General features: G+C 41.2%; 1 protein-coding gene across 1 annotated transcript in view; it reads right to left on the reverse strand.

Annotated features, from left to right (window-relative positions):
• Positions 1–3,845: 3,845 nt before the first annotated feature.
• C13H10orf67 (chromosome 13 C10orf67 homolog) overlaps positions 3,846–21,333 on the reverse strand; it is a 104,219-nt gene continuing 86,731 nt past the window's right edge. Inside the window, exon 17 of the mRNA XM_069547431.1 lies at positions 3,846–4,307. Within this exon, the coding sequence (XP_069403532.1) occupies positions 4,216–4,307 (92 nt within the window). The 3' untranslated portion in view covers positions 3,846–4,215. The remainder of the gene's footprint in view (positions 4,308–21,333) is intronic.

A 21,333-nucleotide genomic window follows, 5' to 3' on the forward strand; every position in this document is an offset into this window, starting at 1 on the left:
GACTCGTTGAACCCTCGTTTCCTTCTCGTCCCCCAACCCCTTTCCGCCAGATAGGACTCTTTAGTACCCCACCCCACTCCCAAGTACTCCTAGAGAACGGTAGTTCCACCACCACCACCCCCCCCCCCCCGCCCCCGCTCCTATCTTGGAAGAGCTGGCGCCTGAAATATTCTCACCCTTAGAGTGAATTTTCCTGAATTATTTCTGGTTTTACCCATTTCTTTTCAGCAATTGCACAGGATCCCCTTTAGCTCCTCTCTTGTTTGGGCCACAGAATGTCCCCCAAATAGCTAGGTAGTCACCTGGAGTGCCAGCCTATGGAATTGGTTTCCTGGGAGAAGGCTGGCTAGTGGATGTTTCTAGAAGGAGTTTTATTATGAAATCCAGTTGGGCAAGCGTTGTGAAATGGATAGCAACAGTGTGTTGGCATTTGGATTTTCAAAGAGTCATGTGGACTCGAATTGGGACAGTCCTGGGGGGTAAAAAAATTATCTCCTGACCTTGGTCAGTGACATGCTAACTCCAAGTAAAATTTGTTAAAGAACCACTTCTCAAGGAAGGACTCTGGGCTACACCACCACTCCCAACACACACCTAACACTGGTGCATAAATCTAAATATTGGGGTTCAACAGCATGTGTGGACATAACAAATGTGAGATGACTTAAAGCAAATATTTGGAAGTTTTTCCATACTTTGGAAAACATCCTTGATGCCTTGTTTTTTGATGGCTGCTCAATAGACACCACGAGGGGCTGGCTGAGCTGTCTCCTCCCCAGCCTTCCTTTTGCGTGCAGTGCTTTCATCCAGCGCTTGAATTGTGTTGTCAAAATTTAGTAAAGAAGAGGGGGGCATGAGAACTGGGGAGGGTTTCCTTGAAAAGTCTTGGAAATCGGTATTTTTGCAGGTGTAGAATGTGCCTAATAACCATAGCTAGTGCGTGCTCCCCAATGGCGAGGGTGTGACAGGGACAGCTGGCTCAGTTTTCAGCGTGAAAACACCCCCTCGGTGGACCAAACACAACGACACTGACCTTTCTGCAGGGGGAACGGAGATGTGCCTTTGACTGAATTGGCCATAAAGACGTCTTGCTATGACTTTTGTTCCCCACGAAAGCAAAGAAATATTGCGTTTAATATGAGAAGTACTGTTCACAGCTTTTCTGTGCCCCTTAAGAAATATTACAGTGCTGATTTACTGGCCTTCTTCCTCTCAGTTGGCCCCAAGGCTGGAGGGTGGAGGGGTAGGGTTGGGGTCGGGGGGCGAGGACCGAGGAGGAGGCTGCAGAGGGAGTGCGGTAAATCGCCTGTGCCTGTTTCCAAAGTTCTCCCTTCGCAGCAGCAAATTTATCAATCTTTTCATCTGACAATACTTTGAAATATATCATTGTCATCCACAGTTGTTTGATAGATTATCTGCAGGCCCACAGCCTTTTTCAAGGTCAAGTTGAAGATTCTTGTTTGCTGTTTAACTGGGTTGTTTAAAAACTCAGAACAATGCCTGCCTGTTAAATTTTCACTTGTTCTCATGGGGCATTCCAAAGCAAGTTTTCCTATTGACCGGATGTCGGGATATTTCATCCCTTTGAGCTTCTAAATTCAGCAACCAGGGCTTGGCAACGAAATCAACAGGAGAAGAAATGAAATTTAACCTTAGAATTTGCAGACACTAAGGAGACTGAACCACCTTTCATATCTCCTCCAAGTGTGTACTAATGTTGCTCTGCATGTCTCGGGCTGGTTATAGCCACACATCTATTCAACTTTCTGCCTTTATTCCAGTAGAAGCTGCACATCCACTCCCCTAAAGTAGAAGCACAAAGAAATGGCGGCCACTCTGTCAGCACATAACCTGTTGCTCTAAGGACATTTTATAATAAAATCAGCCTCTAAATCATCATGTTTCATGGACATATTTATTTATGCTTTTAATGGAGACAGGCTTCACAGTTTCCACTATATATGCGATGATTGATTTTTTTTATTCAGCCAACTTTTATTTACCTTGCAAAAATGTTCTGGACCAATGTGATAAATTACAGATATGCAAATTTCTTTGAATGGTGTTGTAAGTGTGTCTAGCTGGAGCTGAATAACGCCTTGCAAGTCAGTCTGTGCGAGCTCAGGACCCCAGGGAGCTGATCAAAGCACCCATTCTCTTTCATCCCCGGTATTCTCCTCCAAACTATTTCGATACAATATGTTTCCATGATGCACTTAATGTGCTAGGGACATAGAACTCATTACAACCTAGCTAGTTCTGCCGACCTCTTTGTTCTGAGGCAGAAAGTCAAAGAAAAAAGGAAAAGCGCTGCCAGTTGCCAGCTTTCTGAAATGCTAAAGCATGCGTCATTTTTCACCAGGTCTCGTCTTAATATCCTCAAAAGACAAACTATGAAACCGGCCTCAGCCCTTTCTGGCATTAATTACACTGCTGTCCAGCCGATCTGTTTTTCCTATTATATGCATTTCTCAGCAGGGATTTTTTTTTTGCAAGAGTAATGCAGCTGCAAGTTAAACTATGAATGCATTTTTATCACTGTGGAAAAAATAAGTGAAAAGGCTGCAGAACACACAACTGAAGTTTGTAAAAAGTTTCTGGTAGATAAGATTTAGGGTGGAACTTGGGAGGTTTGCACAACTTCTGTAAAACCTGAAATTGACTAACAGCCTCACAAGCATTTTCAATGTGCCCTCAGTGTTTTGTAGTCACTCATTGTGCCATGTGAAATTCCTCTTTGGTACCCAGATAAATCTTAAAGGTGAAACCTTTCGAGGTTTCTCTGAAAATTCTAAAGTGAAATAGTCCATCCTACACTCAACCAGGAGGCTGCTTCCAAGGAATTTCCGTCCAGGATAACAGCCCAGAGAATATAAATTCTATTTCACTTCCTCCGCTTCTTGTAGGGTTGATTGGTTGGTGGAAATGGCTGGCAGCCAGTTCTGGGAAAGCTTCCAGACCTGACTCCGATTAACCCTCTCTGGTGAAACTCTGCTGGAAACCAACTCACCAGCAATTGCCATTAATCTACTTACTAATTAAGCCAATTCATTTCTAAAGGAGAAAAATTCCTTTCTTTAGCCAAACTGATGGGAGGAAATTTGAAAGAAGCGCCAAACTGTGTAACTGTAATTCAGCCAAGGACTGCTAAAACAAGGTGTTGATATATAGCAGCAGATTAAAACAAGTTTCTAGGGCAACACTCCTTTGGAGACGGTGGCATATAGTGCATAGTAGATGAAGCTCGAATAATGCTTCAGGGCGCTATGCCACCCTGTGTCCTCGCGTTGAAAACACCACGTCTCTCTCCAGTTAAATCTGGTGCCTTTTACGCACAAACAAATCGCCTCTGTAGCTTTCTTTTGCACCAGAGTACATCAGCTTTATGTGATGGCCACCGCAAATATATTTCTTGAGATTTAATAAACGTCTTTATAAATCTGTAAGCCAGAGCTTACGATCTTGAAACTGGGCTGCAGTCCGGGCCTGACTTGTAGACAAGGGAACCGAAAGGGCTGGTTTGACCATTACGCACGGATGAAAGCAAACCGGGCTTTCAGAAAATGGTGCCTGACATTCAGAAAGAAGAGATGCGTGAATCTTCATCTCGATACTTACCAGGAAACACAACCCCAAAGAGTTTCCACACTTACTAAAAAATTGTTTACGGCATTTAAGATATGTCTAGGAGGCCCGCGCCTATGTAAGAGTGGACCTCCTTGGAAGACATTTAAAATCTCCTTCGAGGTTTTCTGGTACGTCTTTATGGATCAGTTGGTGGATGAGTAGACAGCAAATCAGTTTGACTTAGCGTTACAGGGATTCCAGGTGGGAATGACACAGGGTTAGTGCCTCAAGCTTTTAAGTTTTAATTGAAGTTCGTTCCTTCCCACCCTAAGGCGCTGGGGGCGCCCTGCTGAGCCCAGGGAGCGCCCGGATGGATGTGGCGGCGGCTCACGGTCTGTGCGCCCCGCTCACCACGCACCAGCCAGCGGTTTCTTGAAGGGTTTGGAAAGGTGCGCGCAGAGCGCGCACTTCGCGTTCTCTTCAAGTGCGCCAATGAGTATGCGGCATCTGAAGACGGTACAGTTAGGTTAGAAACGCCTTGAAGACAGTGTCCTTCGTCAGGGAGGCAGGCCTTACGCCAGGGTGGTAAGGGCCCTCTTCCTGCCCCCACCCCACCCCCTGCTCTGAGCAGCGCAGTGTTCTTTGCTGCTACTCGGGAGCAGCCGTGTTGCTCTCTGTGGTGTTCTGGGGCGTTGACTGCTTCTCCTTCCGAGATTCTTCCTCCAGATATTCTGACCTCACTAAACAGAGGGAGAGATGAAAAGAGGTGTAATTTGCTTTACTTAAACAAGTCCTTGTTTAAGTAAATTTACAAGTAAGTACTTGTAAACTGTACTTAAACCACTCCCCACACACTTTCACTCTTTGCCTCCCTTTCAGTGGGTTCTCCAAGGCCTGGCCCCGGCTGGGGGGGCCTCCTCAGTAAACTGGAGGGGAGGGTGGGGCAGGTCAGTCTGGCGGTCAGCTCCTCCAAGGCCTTTAAAGGAGCATGTGCCGGTGAAGTTTCCCCTGAGATAGTGTTCCTGTTGTCCCAGACTGGAGAAACGGTCTGAGGTGCCTGTGACCAGGGCCAGTAAATGATCTTCTTCCGAAGTTACCGCCCTAGAATTAGTAGCCCTTTATGAGAATACAACAAGGCAGGGGTGGACTTGTGTTTGGGTTCAAGGACCTAACTCAGGTTTACATTTCCGTTTGTGTTTTCAATCTTTCCTTCTTATGAAATAGACAATTTTGAGTAAGAAGGAAAGAAAATCAACTTGGGGTGGGGGCGGTTCTAAAGCTGGGGATGGGGAGGTTTTGCCCTCCCCACCCCTCACCCCAGGCTGGGCTCTCTGCTCCCTAGGGAGGGACATTTACCTGGTGTGTAAATTGTGAGGAAAGCGTTGGGGGTCTGAGACAGGAAAGCCACAACATGGGATGTGATGTTCCAGCTTTGAAGGGGAACAAAGGCCCTGAGCTAATCCCAGTGAAAGCCAGGAGCGTGGAGAAGGCAACAAAGACTTGCAGCCTGCGGTCACCGGTAGGTGTCAATGTGGACACTTATGGCCGGCGGGGCAGTGGGAGAGGGGAACACAGAGCCTCGCTGTCATTCCAAGGCTTAACATGAACAAAGATAAAAACGTGACAAGCTCAGCTTTCAATGGTTGGGAGGTTCAAAGTGGAGTGCTAGGGAGTGTATCTGGGTCAAGTCTTTTCTGAAGCAGGGCTCCTCTTTCTCTCCTATTATCAGCCAGGGAAGTTCTGAGGCCTTTTTCCTGAGGTAACTTTTCTTACTGATAGAATTCTTCAAAATAATGTCTGACTCTACCCACTGCCTAAGGTGAAGAGATGGAGTTTTCAAGACTTCCAGACCTCAGAAACCCAAGTGGCTGTATTAAGACTTATGAACTTGAACATCCTACCTTAACTCTCAGGATAAAGTTCATGGACTCTTGTCTGCATTTCATGAAAAGAAATAATTTTCTTTTGTGAAACTGTTCATACATGTAGATGAATTGACAGGTAAAATAATTTAGAAAGTATTCATCCAATGAAGAAGTTTCATTAGGAAACCATTGAAAGGATAATGGAGACCTGGGAGAATTAAATATGACTGTGGTTTCAGATTCCCTATTAGAAATCCAGCAGAGAAGACATCAACCAGCAAATGAATCTCCTCTAGAATCTGGGAAAGATAATTGAGAATCCTCCACTAATGCAACTGATTAGCAAAGATCATCTTACAGAATGAGTAAGTGGAAATGACAACAAATTATGTTTATCCTAAGAACATGGACACATTGTGTGCCTTAAATTCTGGTATTAGAACCAAAATACAAATTTAAAAAAATGATCATATAATAAAATTCTGATTTTCCTTAGTTGAAGTAAGCCTCCTAAATAATAATTTTAAAAAAGGATGTAAATATCCTAAAAAGACTAATGACATTTCACAGGTAATGCAATTTAGAAAGAAACACTTCCATGTTTTCTTTTCCAACAATGTGCATTTTTGTAAACTGCTATAAATTGCAATTCAAAAGCACTGCTCTCACCATCCCCAATCATTTTTTATACTGATCAAATGAATGCAGATACTCCCATTTGGGAGGGGCGACATGACATTTCACTTGGCAGTTCTAAACAGGTCACAGACCTTTCACAGACCCTAAGGCAGTGGGAGGGAGTGCTTTACTAAACCGTGTAACCAAATCAAACCAATGGTTACCCCTTTTCAAAACCATTGGAATGGTCTGCACAATGCTATTCACATAGCAGCAGAGAAACTGAAAGGATGGTCATCCAATGGAAATTTCTTTCCTTTTGTTTACACTTACAGAGCTCAAAAAGTATACTAGGAGGAAAACAATTACATTTGCTATGATAAAAGTCATAAACACTTAACATGTGTTCTGGCTGGTGTAACCGGCATAGATATGGCCATCCATTGGTATGTATATATATGCACATGTATGTATGTATATGCATGTATATTTATTGGAGATGTCCCTTTGTTTGAAACCTTAGGCACAAAGACACAACATGGCTGCCCTCAAGATGACCTATTGCTTTCAAGTTGCTTGAACACATCAGAATTTCCATTGTTAAGGTTGATTAATTGAAACTGATAAGTTACCATGAATAAAGATTGTTTTTCTGTTTAATGTGGTGGGCCTGATTTGGTAAATGCCTCATTCATGTAGCTTTGCAGTGCAGCATATGGGCAAGAGTCATTCAGTATCACAAACATATACAATTTATTATGCTTGTATGAGCACAACCAAAAGGCCTTCCTATTTTAATGACAAAGTTTCAGCGAAAAATTCCATTTAAAGAGTCACTAGAAACATGATGTGGGATTTTTGTCATTTATTCTTAAGAGTTTACATCTCTGAGTTTCTCTGAGTAGTTTTAAAACTAGCTTATTTAAATACAGTTTTTAGAAAAGATGCAAACGTCCAAATTATACGTTAGCAATGGTCATTGGGAATACAGCAGAATTTATGTTAAATGTTAACAGACATATGAAGAGAAAGCACCTTTTCATCTGACGCTGCCTTGTGTGCTATGTAATTGATAAAGTGATCTTAAATGTTTCATTGAGGTGCCATCAACAAAAGTTCCCAAGTTTACAAAGAAAATGTGAAGGGTGTTAGCTTCCTGAAGTCTTTTTTCCCTTTAATAAACGAAATCAGAAGACAACATTTAAAAATAATTTAGGAACTATCACATGAAAATACAGTGAATTTATTAATTTGCCCACAATTTCACTACTGTTAGCTTCCTTCCCTTGAAAGTTGATGTCACTTTTCAGCCTACATCAAAAACTGTCATGAGTATTTACGGTAAAGGTAAGTTTTAAAATTTTTTCTAGTGATGTTGCACAGAAACATTCATTTTTCATTTCAGCTGCTCACATAATCACCCGAAGAATAATAATGACAACAAAAATCTACGAGAGACTTGCTAATGAACTAAAGAAATGACAGTATCAAACCATCAAAGAGATAGTTACCATATTCAGCCTTTAATGTCTTATCAAATAAATTCTCTGGTCATTCATGTCCATGAAACAGTTCAAGTTCACCCAACATTTCTCAATTAAATTAGATGGGTAATCTCAGTTCAGCTCTTCAGGAGAGTAATAAACCACATTGGTCACAGCTGACCACAGCTAGTATGCGATTCATAAAGGACTGGATGTCCATTGGAAAGCTAATCAGTGCACCGTCACTTGTAAAATTCCCTCCTGCATTTTGAAGTGATAATCTGTATCTAATTTTTAAAGAAAAATTTACTCTCCTTTCACTCTTCTGAGACCAATTTCTTTTCTGGACCTGAATAGAGATTATTGGTGAACAGTACCAAATAGCTTTGGTATGTGTACAACAAAAACCCACCTCTTTGTAGAACATAACAAATTATGCAGTGTTCACAGATGTGCTTTGCATTGTGCCTTTTGTGAGAAAATGAAGGCCCAAGTCAATTCCCACCCCCCTCTTTATGAAAGCCTGGGCTCCCCATGCAATCTGTCCTAATCCTGGGGGGAAAAAATCATTATACCTAATATGGAAGCTTCAGATAGTTATCTGAATAGGGATTTTTTTCATTTGAACTTTTGGTCTCTGTAATTTGCAGAAGTATGAGTTTGAAGTTGCAAGCAAATTTGTTCCTAGAAACAAGCAGGGAAGATTAAAATGTTAACTGCTCCTCTAACCCACAGCTGATATTTAGAGGAAATGCTGTGTTCACATGACCTCATGCTTGAATTTATAGGCCATCAGAGAAATAGAGTCATTTTTCAATTACAGTTTGAAAAAATTTACACACTGAAAATATTTTAAATCTTGTTTCTGTATTTTGGCTTTTTATGATTTTTATCCAGGAAGAGGCTAATCCTATTTCATGAGGTAGCCATCGCTGCAGTAATGGTGACAAATGCTGAGGGGCATTCTCAGGTTCACCCTGCTTCATGGGACCTCTGTAAATACAGGTGTTACTTTTACTGAATGTGCTGGTATTTGGGAATCAGTCTTAGAATAGATGTTTCAAGCACTGAGGAGATTCTCTGCATCCTCAGTACCTAGCCCAAGGCTTTGTTTATAGTACATGCTCATAGTTACTCGATGATCCAGCAATTCCACTCCCCAGCATATATCTGGAAAAAATAATAATTCAAAAAGATACATGCACCCCAATGTCCATAGTAGCACTATTCACAATTAGCCAAGACATGGAAGCAACCTCAGTGTCCATCAACAGATGAGTGGATAAAGAAGACATGGCACATATATACAATAGAATATTACTCAACTATAAAAAAGAATGAAATAATGCCATTTGCAGCAACACAGAAGGACCTAGAGACTATCACACTAAGTCAGTCAGACAAAGAAAGACAAATACCTTATGATATCACTTATATGTGGAATCCAAAATATGAACTTATTTATAAGACAGAAACAGACTCACAGACATAGAGTGGTTACCAGAGGGGAAAGGGGGTGGAGGAGGGATAAATAGGGGTTTGGGATGAGCAGATACAAACTACTATATATTGGGTTGGCCAAACATTTTGAGTTTTTCCATAATACCTTATGGAAAAACTGGAACAAACCTTTTGGCCAGTGTAAGCTGACTGTGGCTCAGATCATGAACTCCTTATTACCAAATTCAGACTCAAATTAAAGAAAGTAGGAAAAGCGCTAGACCATTGAGGTATGACCTAAATCAAATCCCTTATGATTATACAGTGGAAGTGAGAAATAGATTTAAGGGCCTATATCTGATAGATAGAGTGCCTGATGAACTATGGAATGAGGTTCATGACATTGTACAGGAGACAGGGATCAAGACCATCCCCATGGAAAAGAAATGCAAAAAAGCAAAATGGCTATCTGGGGAGGCCTTACAAATAGCTGTGAAAAGAAGAGAGGCGAAAAGCAAAGGAGAAAAGGAAAGATATAAGCATCTGAATGCAGAGATCCAAAGAATAGCGAGAAGAGATAAGAATGCCTTCTTCAGCGATCAATGCAAAGAAATAGAGGAAAACAACAGAATGGGAAAGACTAGAGATCTCTTCAAGAAAATTAGAGATACCAAGGGAACATTTCATGCAAAGATGGGCTCGATAAAGGACAGAAATGGTCTGGACCTAACAGAAGCAGAAGATATTAAGAAAAGGTGGCAAGAATACACGGAAGAACTGTACAAAAAAGATCTTCACAACCCAGATAATCATGATGATGTGATCACTCATCTAGAGCCAGACATCTTGGAATGTGAAGTCAAGTGGGCCTTAGAAAGCATCACTACGAACAGTGCTAGTGGAGGTGATGGAATTCCAGTTGAGCTATTTCAAATCCTGAAAGATGATGCTGTGAAAGTGCTGCACTCAATATGCCAGCAAATTTGGAAAACTCAGCAGTGGTCACAGGACTAGAAAAGGTCAGTTTTCATTCCAATCCCAAAGAAAGGCAATGCCAAAGAATTCTCAAACTACCGCACAGTTGCACTCATCTCACGAGCTAGTAAAGTAATGCTCAAAATTCTCCAAGCCAGGCTTCAGCAATACGTGAACTGTGAACTTCCTGATGTTCAAGCTGATTTTAGAAAAGGCAGAGGAACCAGAGATCAAATTGCCAACATCTGCTGGATCATGGAAAAAGCAAGAGAGTTCCAGAAAAACATCTAGTTCTGCTTTATTGACTATGCCAAAGCCTTTGACTGTGTGGATCACAATAAACTGTGGAAAATTCTAAAAGAGATGGGAATACCAGACCACCTGACTTGCCTGTTGAGAAACCTGTATGCAGGTCAGGAAGCAACAGTTAGAACTGGACATGGAACAACAGACTGGTTCCAAATAGGAAAAGGAGTACGTCAAGGCTGTATATTGTCACCCTGCTTATTTAACTTAAATGCAGAGGACATCATGAGAAACACTGGACTGAAAGAAACACAATCTGGAATCAAGATCGCCGGGAGAAATATCAGTCACCTCAGATATGCAGATGACACCATCCTTATGGCAGAAAGTGAAGAGGAACTAAAAAGCCTCTTGATGAAAGTGAAAGAGGAGAGTGAAAAAGTTGGCTTAAAACTCAACATTCAGAAAATGAAGATCATGGCATCTGGTCCCATCACTTCATGGCAAATAGATGGGGAAACAGTAGAAACAGTGTCAGACTTTATTTTTCCGGGCTCCAAAATCACTGCAGGTGGTGACTGCAGCCATGAAATTAAAAGACGCTTACTCCTTGGAAGAAAAGTTATGAGCAACCTAGATAGTATATTCAAAAGCAGAGACATTACTTTGCCAACTAAGGTCCGTCTAGTCAAGGCTATGGTTTTTCCTGTGGTCATGTATGGATGTGAGAGTTGGACTGTGAAGAAGGCTGAGCGCCAAAGAATTGATGCTTTTGAACTGTGGTGTTGGAGAAGACTCTTGAGAGTCCCTTGGACTGCAAGGAGATCCAACCAGTCCATTCTGAAGGAGATCAACCCTGGGATTTCTTTGGAAGGAATGATGATAAAGCTGAAACTCCAGTACTTTGGCCACCTCATGCGAAGAGTTGACTCATTGGAAAAGACCCTGATGCTGGGAGGGATTGGGGGCAGGAGGAGAAGGGGATGACAGAGGATGAGATGGCTGGATGGCATCACTGACTCGATGGACGTGAGTCTGAGTGAACTCCGGGAGTTGGTGATGGACAGGGAGGCCTGGCGTGCTGCGATTCATGGGGTCGCAAAGAGTCGGATACGACTGAGCGACTGAACTGAACTGAATATAAAACAGATAAACAATAAGGTCCTACTGTATAGCGAAGGGAACTGTATTCGGTTTCCTGTAATAAACCGTAATGGAAAAGAATATACATACGTATGTACACACACATATACCTATATATGTGAATCACTTTGCTGTACATGAGAAACTAACACAACATTGAAAGTCAACAATACTTCAATTAAAAAATATAGTAGGTGCCCATAAAGTCTAGGGAATGAATGAATGAATGAATGTATTAACAAAAAGAAGGTGAAACCTAGGAGGTTAAGTAGTGTGGGCCCTTGGCATCCACGGCCTTTCCCGTTGCCTCCCATGTTGACTGGTCTTAGTCCCGAGACTTGCCCTAATGGGACAGGAGCAAATGTGCCAGCAGATTCAACAGACCTGTGTGTGCATTGGCACTTGCTCTTTTTTGCTGCTCCTGAGAACCCTGACACTACCATGAAAGCAAGACTAGGTTTGTCTGATCAATGATGAGAAATATAAGGTATGATTGCCTCTGTCATCTCAGCAGACACCCAGCCTGATGGCCAGCTAACTGTGGGATATTAGTGAGCCCCAGCAAGAGCAGGCAGAAGACCTATGACCTAGGTGCAGGCATGTAGAAAGTCACAGAAGCATAGAAGAACATGGAATAGCAGGGAACAGCTATTCCAAACAAACAGTTGGTGGTTTGTTATGACTAGATTAGGCAGCTCATGTAGGAGAGAGGCAGGGATTATGCATGGTTTTATAAGCTAAACTCAAGAATTTAGTTCTATCCTAAAAACCACAGACATCTATTGAAGGATTAAGCAGAGGAATAACAAAAGTGAATCAAAGAATGAAATCCTCAGTGATTCCCACACTCACTACTCAGAGCTGGTGGCAGAACTGAGAATCAGGAGAGACTGAGAAGGATGCTCTGATAAGTAGGGGGAGAGCAAGAACAGGCTGGTGTCTTGGAGTAAAGAGGAGAACATTTCACGAGTTAAGGGAGGCTCGGGGACTTCCCTGGTGGTCCAAGTGGCTAAGACTCCATACTCCCAAGGCAGGGGGCATGGATTCAATCGAATAACAACAAATGGTGGATAAAATTGACAACAGACTTCAATGACCCTGAGCAGAGGCTCAGAGGCAAAGGCACAGTAACAACATGTGGAGGAAAAAATAACTGCTAACCCTGAACATCATATCTTGCTAAACTACCCTCAAAAGGGAGATAAAATTAAGACAAACAGAATTTACCAAATTACTGAAGTAATGATCCTTTTTAGCATGCACATACCCTAAGATGCACACATACACAGAGGGTATTCAACTTATAATTCTCTGTTTTCTGAATATTTGAAATATTTCATAGAAAAAAAGTTTCTAAATTAAATAAACCTATAAGCCTTCCCTCAATGCATTCTTACTAATATGAGAACACAAGTAATAAGATTACTTTATGATTTTTTGTCACTCTAGTTTACGTTTGTGTAGAATACAATAGTACACAACTTATTTTTTCCTATGACCTATTTTTTTTTCATGTGATTGATTCAAGATGAGGAATGTGCATTAAAGAAGCTGAACCAGCCAGGAATGGGACAGGCTGAGGACTAGAGTCCTGTGATACTTCTTTACACGACCTACAAATATCTGCTTTTGGTTCTCAATTTATTTCCTCAAACTCCAAACCCGGAGTTCCTCCTGCTGAAAGGAATATTCATATGGTATCTTTCACATACAAATGAGAGTCATTTCCTAAGCAGGTTGATAAAAAGTCTAGGGGTCCCCAAGGAGAGAGGGGTCTGGAATTCTCAAGGAGGAAGAAAGGACAAACTTTCTCCTCTACATTCCTTAGGATTTTATAACAACAATGTATCCTGCCTGAGGACAGTGTCTGGATTAAGCCTTCTGGCTAATCCTGTTATCTTCAGTCCAGTTCAGTTCAGTCGCTCAGTCATGTCCAACTCTTGCGACCCCATGAATCACAGCACGCCAGGCCTCCCTGTCCATCACCATCTCCTGGAGTTCACTCAGACTCATGTCCATCGAGTCAGTGATGCCATCCAGCCATCTCATCCTCTGTCGTCCCCTTCTCTTCCTGCTCCCAATCCCTCCCAGCATCAGAGTCTTTTCCAATGAGTCAACTCTTCGCATGAGGTGTCCAAAGTACTGGAGCTTCAGCTTTAGCATCATTACTTCCAATGAATACCCAGGACTGATCTCCTTTAGGATGGACTGGTTGGATCTCCTTGCAGTCCAAGGGACTCTCAAGAGTCTTCTCCAACACCACAGTTCAAAAGCATCAATTCTTCGGCGCTCAGCTTTCTTCATGGTCCAACTCTCACATCCATACATGACCACAGGAAAAACCATAGCCTTGACTAGATGGACCTTTGTTGGTAAAGTAATATCTCTGCTTTTCAATATACTATATAGGTTGGTCATAACTTTTCTTCCAAGGAGAAAGCATCTTTTAATTTCATGGCTGCAATCACTGATTTTGCAGATTGCAATCACTGCAATCTGCACTGATTTTGGAGTCCAAAAAAATAAAGTCTGACACTGTTTCCCCATCTATTTGCCATGAAGTGATGGGACCAGATGCCATGATCTTCGTTTTCTGAATGTTGAGCTTTAAGCCAACTTTTTCACTCTCCTCTTTCACTTTCATCAAGAGGCTTTTTAGTTCCTCTTCACTTTCTGCCATAAGGGTGGTGTCCATCTGCATATCCGAGGTGATTGATATTTTTCCCAGCAATCTTGATTCCAGCTTGTGCTTCTTCCAGCCCAGCGTTTCTCATGATGTACTCTGCATATAAGTTAAATCTTAAAATGTAAATTATGGGGGTAGGTCTGCTGAGGTCTTTACAAACTCCGGACGTTCTTTTGATTCATTGTAATGACTAACTGGAGAGTATATAACTCCATTGCTAACACTGGCAAGGGGGTACTCTTTCTGCCCCCTTCTGATGCCTATGTCAGAAGCTTTCTCTATCTCCTTTATACTTTAATAAAACTTTATTACAGAAAAGCTCTGAGCGATCAAGCCTCGTCTCTGGCCCCAGATTGAATTCTTCTCCTCCAGAGGCCAAGAATCCTGGCATCTTTTCGTGGTTCAGCAACAACCTTTAACAAAGATGTCACTCCCAGTTCACTTAAGAGTGTACTTGATATGTCCATGAATTTGTGTGAATCCATACACAATATCTTGCAACATTTTGCCATTTCTCTAACAGAAACATTACTAAATTTAAAAATTAATACCCACTCTGCTGCTGCTGCTAAGTTGCTTCAGTCGTGTCCAACTCTGTGCGACCCCACAGACGGCAGCCCACCAGGCTCCTCCATCCCTGGGATTCTCTAGGCAAGAATACTGGAGTGGGTTGCCATTTCCTTCTCCAATGCATGAAAGTGAAAAGTCAAAGTGAAGTTGCTCAGTTGTGTCCGACTCTTTGCGACCCCATGGACTGCAGCCTACCAGGCTCCTCCGTCCATGGGATTTTCCAGGCAAGAGTACTGGAGTGGGGTGCCATTGCCACTACCTAAAACCTTTCTCAATATTTGGTTAACCACCATAAAAGGCTTATATGGTTTATAATGACTCTTAAGTAACTGGGCAGCAATGAGCCTCTGGGGTTTGGGATGAAATCAGTGGCCACAGGATCCAGAGAGGCAGCTGGAATCCAATTTATGGCCCAATAAATGAATAACACACCAGAAAGTATTCTTGCCTCATGCTTCATGTTTTGGAGAGCTCTGAGTACCAGTTTGGGGCATAATTAGGAATATGCTTTGTGGCATTTATTCAATGAAATTCTGCCTGTGCTGTGCTTAGTTGCTTAGTCGTGTCTGACTCTTTGTGACCCCTTGGACTGTAGCCCACCAGGCACCTCTGTCCATGGGGATTCTCCAGGCAAGAATACTGAAGTGGGTTGTCATGCCATCCTCCAGGGGATCTTCCCAACCCAGGGACTGAACCCAGGTCTCCTGCATTGCAGGCAGATTCTTTACTGTCTGAGGAAATTCTACCTACATATACTTAAAAGCAGGCTTCCCAGGTGATGCAGTGGTAAAGAATCAACCTGCCAATACAGGTACACACCAGAGACTTGGGTTTGATCCTTGGGTCGGGAAGATCCCCTGGAGGAGGAAATGGCGATCCACTCTAGTATTCTTGCCTGGAAAATTCCATGGACAGGGGAGCCTAGTGGGCTACAGTCCACAGTGTTGCGAGTTGCATACAACTGAGCGGCTGAGCACACAGGCATACTTAAAAGCATCACTAGACTGAATTAATATGAGACAGTCCATCAAATTAATAAAATATATGTATTAGTTGTGACATTTTTTCTGCTAAGTTGTTATGATCTTACAAATTCAAAGTTTTTTGCCCGCCTACTTGTTTTAACTATTTTAAAAAATAATTTTATTGGTTTATGTTTGGCTGTGTTGGTCTTCGTTGCCGCACAGGATTTTCTCTAGTTGAAGTGAGAGGGGGCTACTCTCCAGTTGCAATATGTGAGCTTCTCATTGCGGTAGCTTCTCTTATTGCAGAGCTAAGGCACATGGACTCAGTAGTTGCGGCTCTCAGTCTCTAGAGCACAGACTCAGTAGTTGTGCAAAATTAGTTGCTCTGCGGCATATGAGATCCTCCCAGATCAGGGATAAAATCCGTGTCTCTTGCATTGGTAGGCAGATTCTTTTAACACTGAACCACAGAGAAGCCCCCATTTCAACTATTAACACCGTTTTCAAAGTACTGTTGTCATTCAGCTACTAAGTTGTGTCCGACTCTTTGCAACCCCATGGACTATAGCACGCCTGGCTTCCCTATCCTTCCGGAGTTTGCTCAAACTCATGTTCATTGAGTCAGTGATGCCATCCAACCATCTCATCCTCTGTCATCCCCTTCTCCTCCTGCCTTCAATCTTTCCCAGCATCAGGGTCTTTTCCAGTGAGTCAACTCTTTGCATTCAGCTTCAGCATCAGTCCTCCCAACGAATATTCAGGGTTGATTTCCTTTAAAATTGACTGGTTTGATCTCCTTGCAGTCCAAGGGACTCTAAAGAGTCTTCTCCAATTCAAAAGCATCCATTTTTCAGTGCTCAGCTTTCTTTATGGTCCACCTCTCACATCCATACATGACTACTGAAAAAACCATAGCTTTCACTATATGGACCTTTGTCAGCAAAGTGATGTCTCAGTTTTTTAATATGCTGTCTAGGCTGGTCATAGCTTTTCTTTCAAGGAGCAAGTGTCTTTTAATTTTGTGGCTGCAGTCACCCACTGCAGTGATTTTGGAGCCCAAGGAAATAAAATCTGTCACTGTTTCCATTTTTTCCCTATCTATTTGTCATGAAGTAATGGAGAAGACTCTTGAGAGTCCCTTGGACTGCAAGGAGATCCAACTAGTCCATTCTGAAGGAGATCAGCCCTGGGATTTCTTTGGAAGGAATGATGCTAAAGCTGAAGCTCCAGTACTTTGGACACCTCATGGGAAGAGTTGGCTCACTGGAAAAGACTCTGATGCTGGGAGAGATTGGGGGCAGGAGGAGAAGGGGACGACCCAGGATGAGATGGCTGGATGGCATCACGGACTCGATGGACATGAGTCTGAGTGAACTCCAGGAGATGGTGATGGACAGGGAGGCCTGGCGTGCTGCGATTCATGGGGTCTGAAAGAGTCGGACATGACTGAGCAATGGAACTGAACTGAACTGAACTGAACTGAATGGGACCAGATGCCACAATCTTAGTTTTTTGAATGTTGAGTTTTAAGCCAGCTTTTTCACTCTCATGTTTCACCTTCAAGAGGCTCTTTAGTTCTTCTTCACTTTCTGCCATTAAAGTGGTATTATCTGCATATATGAGGTTGTTGATATTTTTCCCAGCAATCTTGATTTCAGCTTGTGAGTCATCCAGCCCAGCATTTCACATGATATATTCTGCATATAAGTTAAATAAGCAGGGTGACAATATACAGTCTTGATATAGTCCTTTCCCAATTTTGAACCAGTCCATTGTTCCATGCCCTATTTTAAATGTTGCTTCTTGTCCTGTATACAGGTTTCTCAAGAGACAGGTAAGGTGGTCTGGTATTCCCATATCTTTCAGAATTTTCCACAGTTTGTTGTGATCCACAAAGTCAAAGGCTTAGCAGAAGTAAAATTTTTTTTTAATTCCCTTGCTTTTTCTATGATCCAGAGGATGTTGGCAGTTTGATCTCTGGTTCCTCTGCCTTTTCTAAATCCAGCTTGTACACACGGGAGTTCTCGGTTCATGGACTGCTGAAGCCTAGCTTGAAGAATTTTGAGCATTACCTTGCTAACATGTGAAATGAGCACAATTGTATGGTAATTTGAACATTCTTTGGCATTGCCTTTCTTTGGAATTGGAATGAAAACTGATCTTTTCCAGTCCTGTGACCACTGCTGAGTTATCCAAATTTGCTGGCATACTGAGTGCAGCACTTTAACAGCATCATCTTTTAGGATTTAAAATAGCTCAGCTGAAATTCCATCACCTTCACTAGCTTTGTTTGTAGTAATGCTTCCTGAGGCCCACTTGACTTCACACTCTAGGATGTCTGGCTCTAGGTGAGTGACCATACCATCATGGTTATCCAGGTAATTAAGACCTTTTTTTGTACAGTTCTTTTGTGTATTCTTGACACCCCTTCTGTTTCTGTTAGGTCCATACCATTTCTGTCCTTTATTGTGCCCACCTTTGCATGAAATGTTCCCTTGATATCTCCAATTTTCTTGAAGAGATCTCTAGACTTTCCCATTCTATTGTTTTCCTCTATTTCTTTGCATTGTCCACTTAAGAAGGCTTATCTCTCCTTGCTATTCTTTGAAACTCTACATTCAGATGGATATATCTTTCCCTTTCTTCTTTGCCTTTTGCTTTCAAAGCATGGATTATCCATTTTAATTTTTCACATGTTGCAATTCCCTATTTGATCAATTGACAAAGCTTCAGTTAGAAAGAAAACTTTGGATTTTTGCAATTAATTCTCAAATCCAATTAGTCATCTTGACTCTTCCCTATGCCATTGAAAATTCCCTGTATTTGGAAAGGTATGTTAAGAGACACACTGTTGGTCTTCCAGACTTTAATTTGTCATTCAATATCTTAAATCTCATGCCTCAAATAGAAAGTATCAAAAAGAACAAAGGCATAAAGAGAAAGGAAAATTCCCAGGAAAAGGTAGTGAAGAGTCAGCCCAAACCTGAAAGACAAGGATGACATATATAAGCTAGAAATAGAACATCTGAATTTTAAGTAATTGGTGACAATAAGGGAAGTAGTAGAAAAGTTGGTGGCAGTGACATCATAAACATTAGTAGATACCTTAATACATTATATTTAGTAAATCAGGTTAGTCCTTTTTTAACATTTTTAATAGCCATCAATTACATGTGAAGTGATGTTACATACCATCAGTTATATATATTGCTTGTGTATGAATGTACATATGTAGCAATATTATAAAATATGCATTTGAATATGAATACTTTCCTAAATTATATTAATTATAGCTGAAGTCTAGAAAGAATATGTAAAACAATGCTAACACTTATGCCTAAAATGCTTTCCTTTTTATCTCTTAAGTTACTTCTCTTGTGTGATTTTTAAAATTATTTTTGTGTTTAAAACAAAAACGGGGGAACTGAACTCCACTTTTGGTGCACACTACAATTACTTAAGAATGAAACACTTTTCAGGTCTAAAGTTTCAAAAGGTGAAAAGAAAGATTTTAAAAACCTATCCAATGTACTACAATTGCTCTACCATTCTTTAAAAACCTTTAAGATCATCTCTTCCATGTTTCTTCACTAAAAGTCTCAGAAAATTAACAATACAATGTAATCTAGGTTTAAATTTGGGTTTCTCCTGCGTTTCAGATATTTATGTTTGAGGTTTCTCTTACCGACAAGCCACTTAAAGGGTCACTGTTACTTTGAGGTTTTATCAATGAGATTCGTGTCTTTGGGGCCCATTAGGAACATTTTCGAAGATTACAATGTCAATAGCACCTAATTACTGGACTGTGAGAAAGGTCTTCTTAAGTACATAAAATCTGTGGCAGTGCACAGTATACAATGGGCTGCTCAGATCCCAAATTTTATCACAGCAAAGTAGCAAACAAATTAATAATGTCACCTGGGATCTCCTTGGATAATTACTACTGTGTAAAAAAGACTGCTTTGAAATTCTGTCAATAGTATCATACCTCATTTTTTAAAATTTCTTTATATTCATGAGGATTTCTTTATCTCTTAAATTTTCTTTGTTGCAAGAGCAACTCTCTGCTTCACACTAGAATTTTTTGGAGTAAAGCTTGCAACGTAACAAAGAGTAAAGTTCAGTTTGCTTGGGAAGAATATATCCTCTGATGCGATTTTAAGTTATGTTTTATGTTTTATTTTGCCCTTTTCAAAATATCTACAGTATGATCTGATACTAATGACAAACTTTATTCTTTCTTATGCATGGTGGACATAAGAATTAAAGGAGACACCAGTTCTTTTAAATCACTAGCCTACTTCTGAGAACATTATAATTCTCATGTAATGGGTTGAAAAGCAGGTTTGCCAGACTTTATTTTCAGAACCCAGGGATTATATTATCCATAGGTCAGGAGGAAAGGTAGGGATGGGGTTAGCTAGGCAAGTCACTTCATTTAATCCTCATAACAAAGCTAGGAGTTAGAGTCACCACCTCCATTTTACACAGCAGAAGGAGCTGAGATGAAGTCACCCAGGGAGTAAGTAGCTGGAATGAGATGGGAACCAAAGCCTGTCTACCTGCAAAGCCTTTCTGCTACATCACATGTTTTCCCATTGTGTGTTGCTGAAAATGGGACCACACACATTGTCATGCATGTGTCTTGGAGTAAGTCAGTATAATTGCCTGGTGACAAACCTGGCCCCTGGGGCCACACTGTCTGAGTCTGAACCCAGCCTTTTTTGTAAAAATAATAATAATCTATTTATTTGCAGTCATAACCTTGGCAGCCTACTAGGCCCCTCTGTATCCAACTGTCTCCTTTATAGACTTGAGAAGGCAAGAGTGCTGACTTTATAGGGTTTTTGTGAGGGTTAGAGCTAAAACCTGAAAAGTATTTAGAATAGTTGGTTGTTGTTTAGTTGCTAAGTCATGTCCAACTCTTCGCTACCCCATTGACTATAGCCCACCAGGTTCCTCTGTTCATGGGATTTCCCAGGCAAGAATGCTGGAGTGGGTTGCCATTTCCTTCTCCAGGGGATCTTTCTAATCCAGGAATCAAACCTTTGTCTCTTGCATTGGCAGGTGGATTCTTTACCACTGAGCCACCAGGGAAAGTCATTAGAATAGTACCTACACCCATTAAATGTTAGTTATCCATAATTTTCAGAAGTATCTTATTATATAAATATATAATATAAAAACCTTGATCTTTAAAGCAACACTGAGGATTCTGGTAACAGGGAGGATAAATATTCCATAGGGTGTTTAAAATATTAATATTCCATTTACATAATTTAAAATACAGACCTCAATAACACAGTGACTTTAAAGGGTTCAGTTTGGCTTCTGTCACCAGATAGGTTACAGTCACCCCCACGTTATAGAAAGTAATGATTTGTCTATTCACTCACATGAGTCACGTAGCTAAACACCTCCTTGAAAATGAATTTGTGAACTAGTGCTTGAAAACATTGATAATATACTGAACTATTTCCTAGGGGCCTGGAGGGGTTTCTCCACCTTCTGAAGCACCTGAGAAGCTTGGAGTGACTTGTTTTGTGAAGATGGTTTGGCTTTTTGAACATCTAGTGTGCATACTGTTCTACCCCCATAACCGTAAAAGACAGCTTTCCAATGAAAAAAAAAATCATTTACTTTTCAAATTAGTAAATTTGTAATTCAATTTCCTCCTGGCATTTATGTGTTGGCTTTTTGGGCCATTACAAGTAGAAAATTTATTTCTAGTTGATTTGGGGTTAACTGGAACCCAATTAACCAGAAACTTTCGT

Source organism: Ovis canadensis, chromosome 13, assembly GCF_042477335.2.
Source record: "Ovis canadensis isolate MfBH-ARS-UI-01 breed Bighorn chromosome 13, ARS-UI_OviCan_v2, whole genome shotgun sequence".
NCBI lineage: Eukaryota > Metazoa > Chordata > Mammalia > Artiodactyla > Bovidae > Ovis > Ovis canadensis.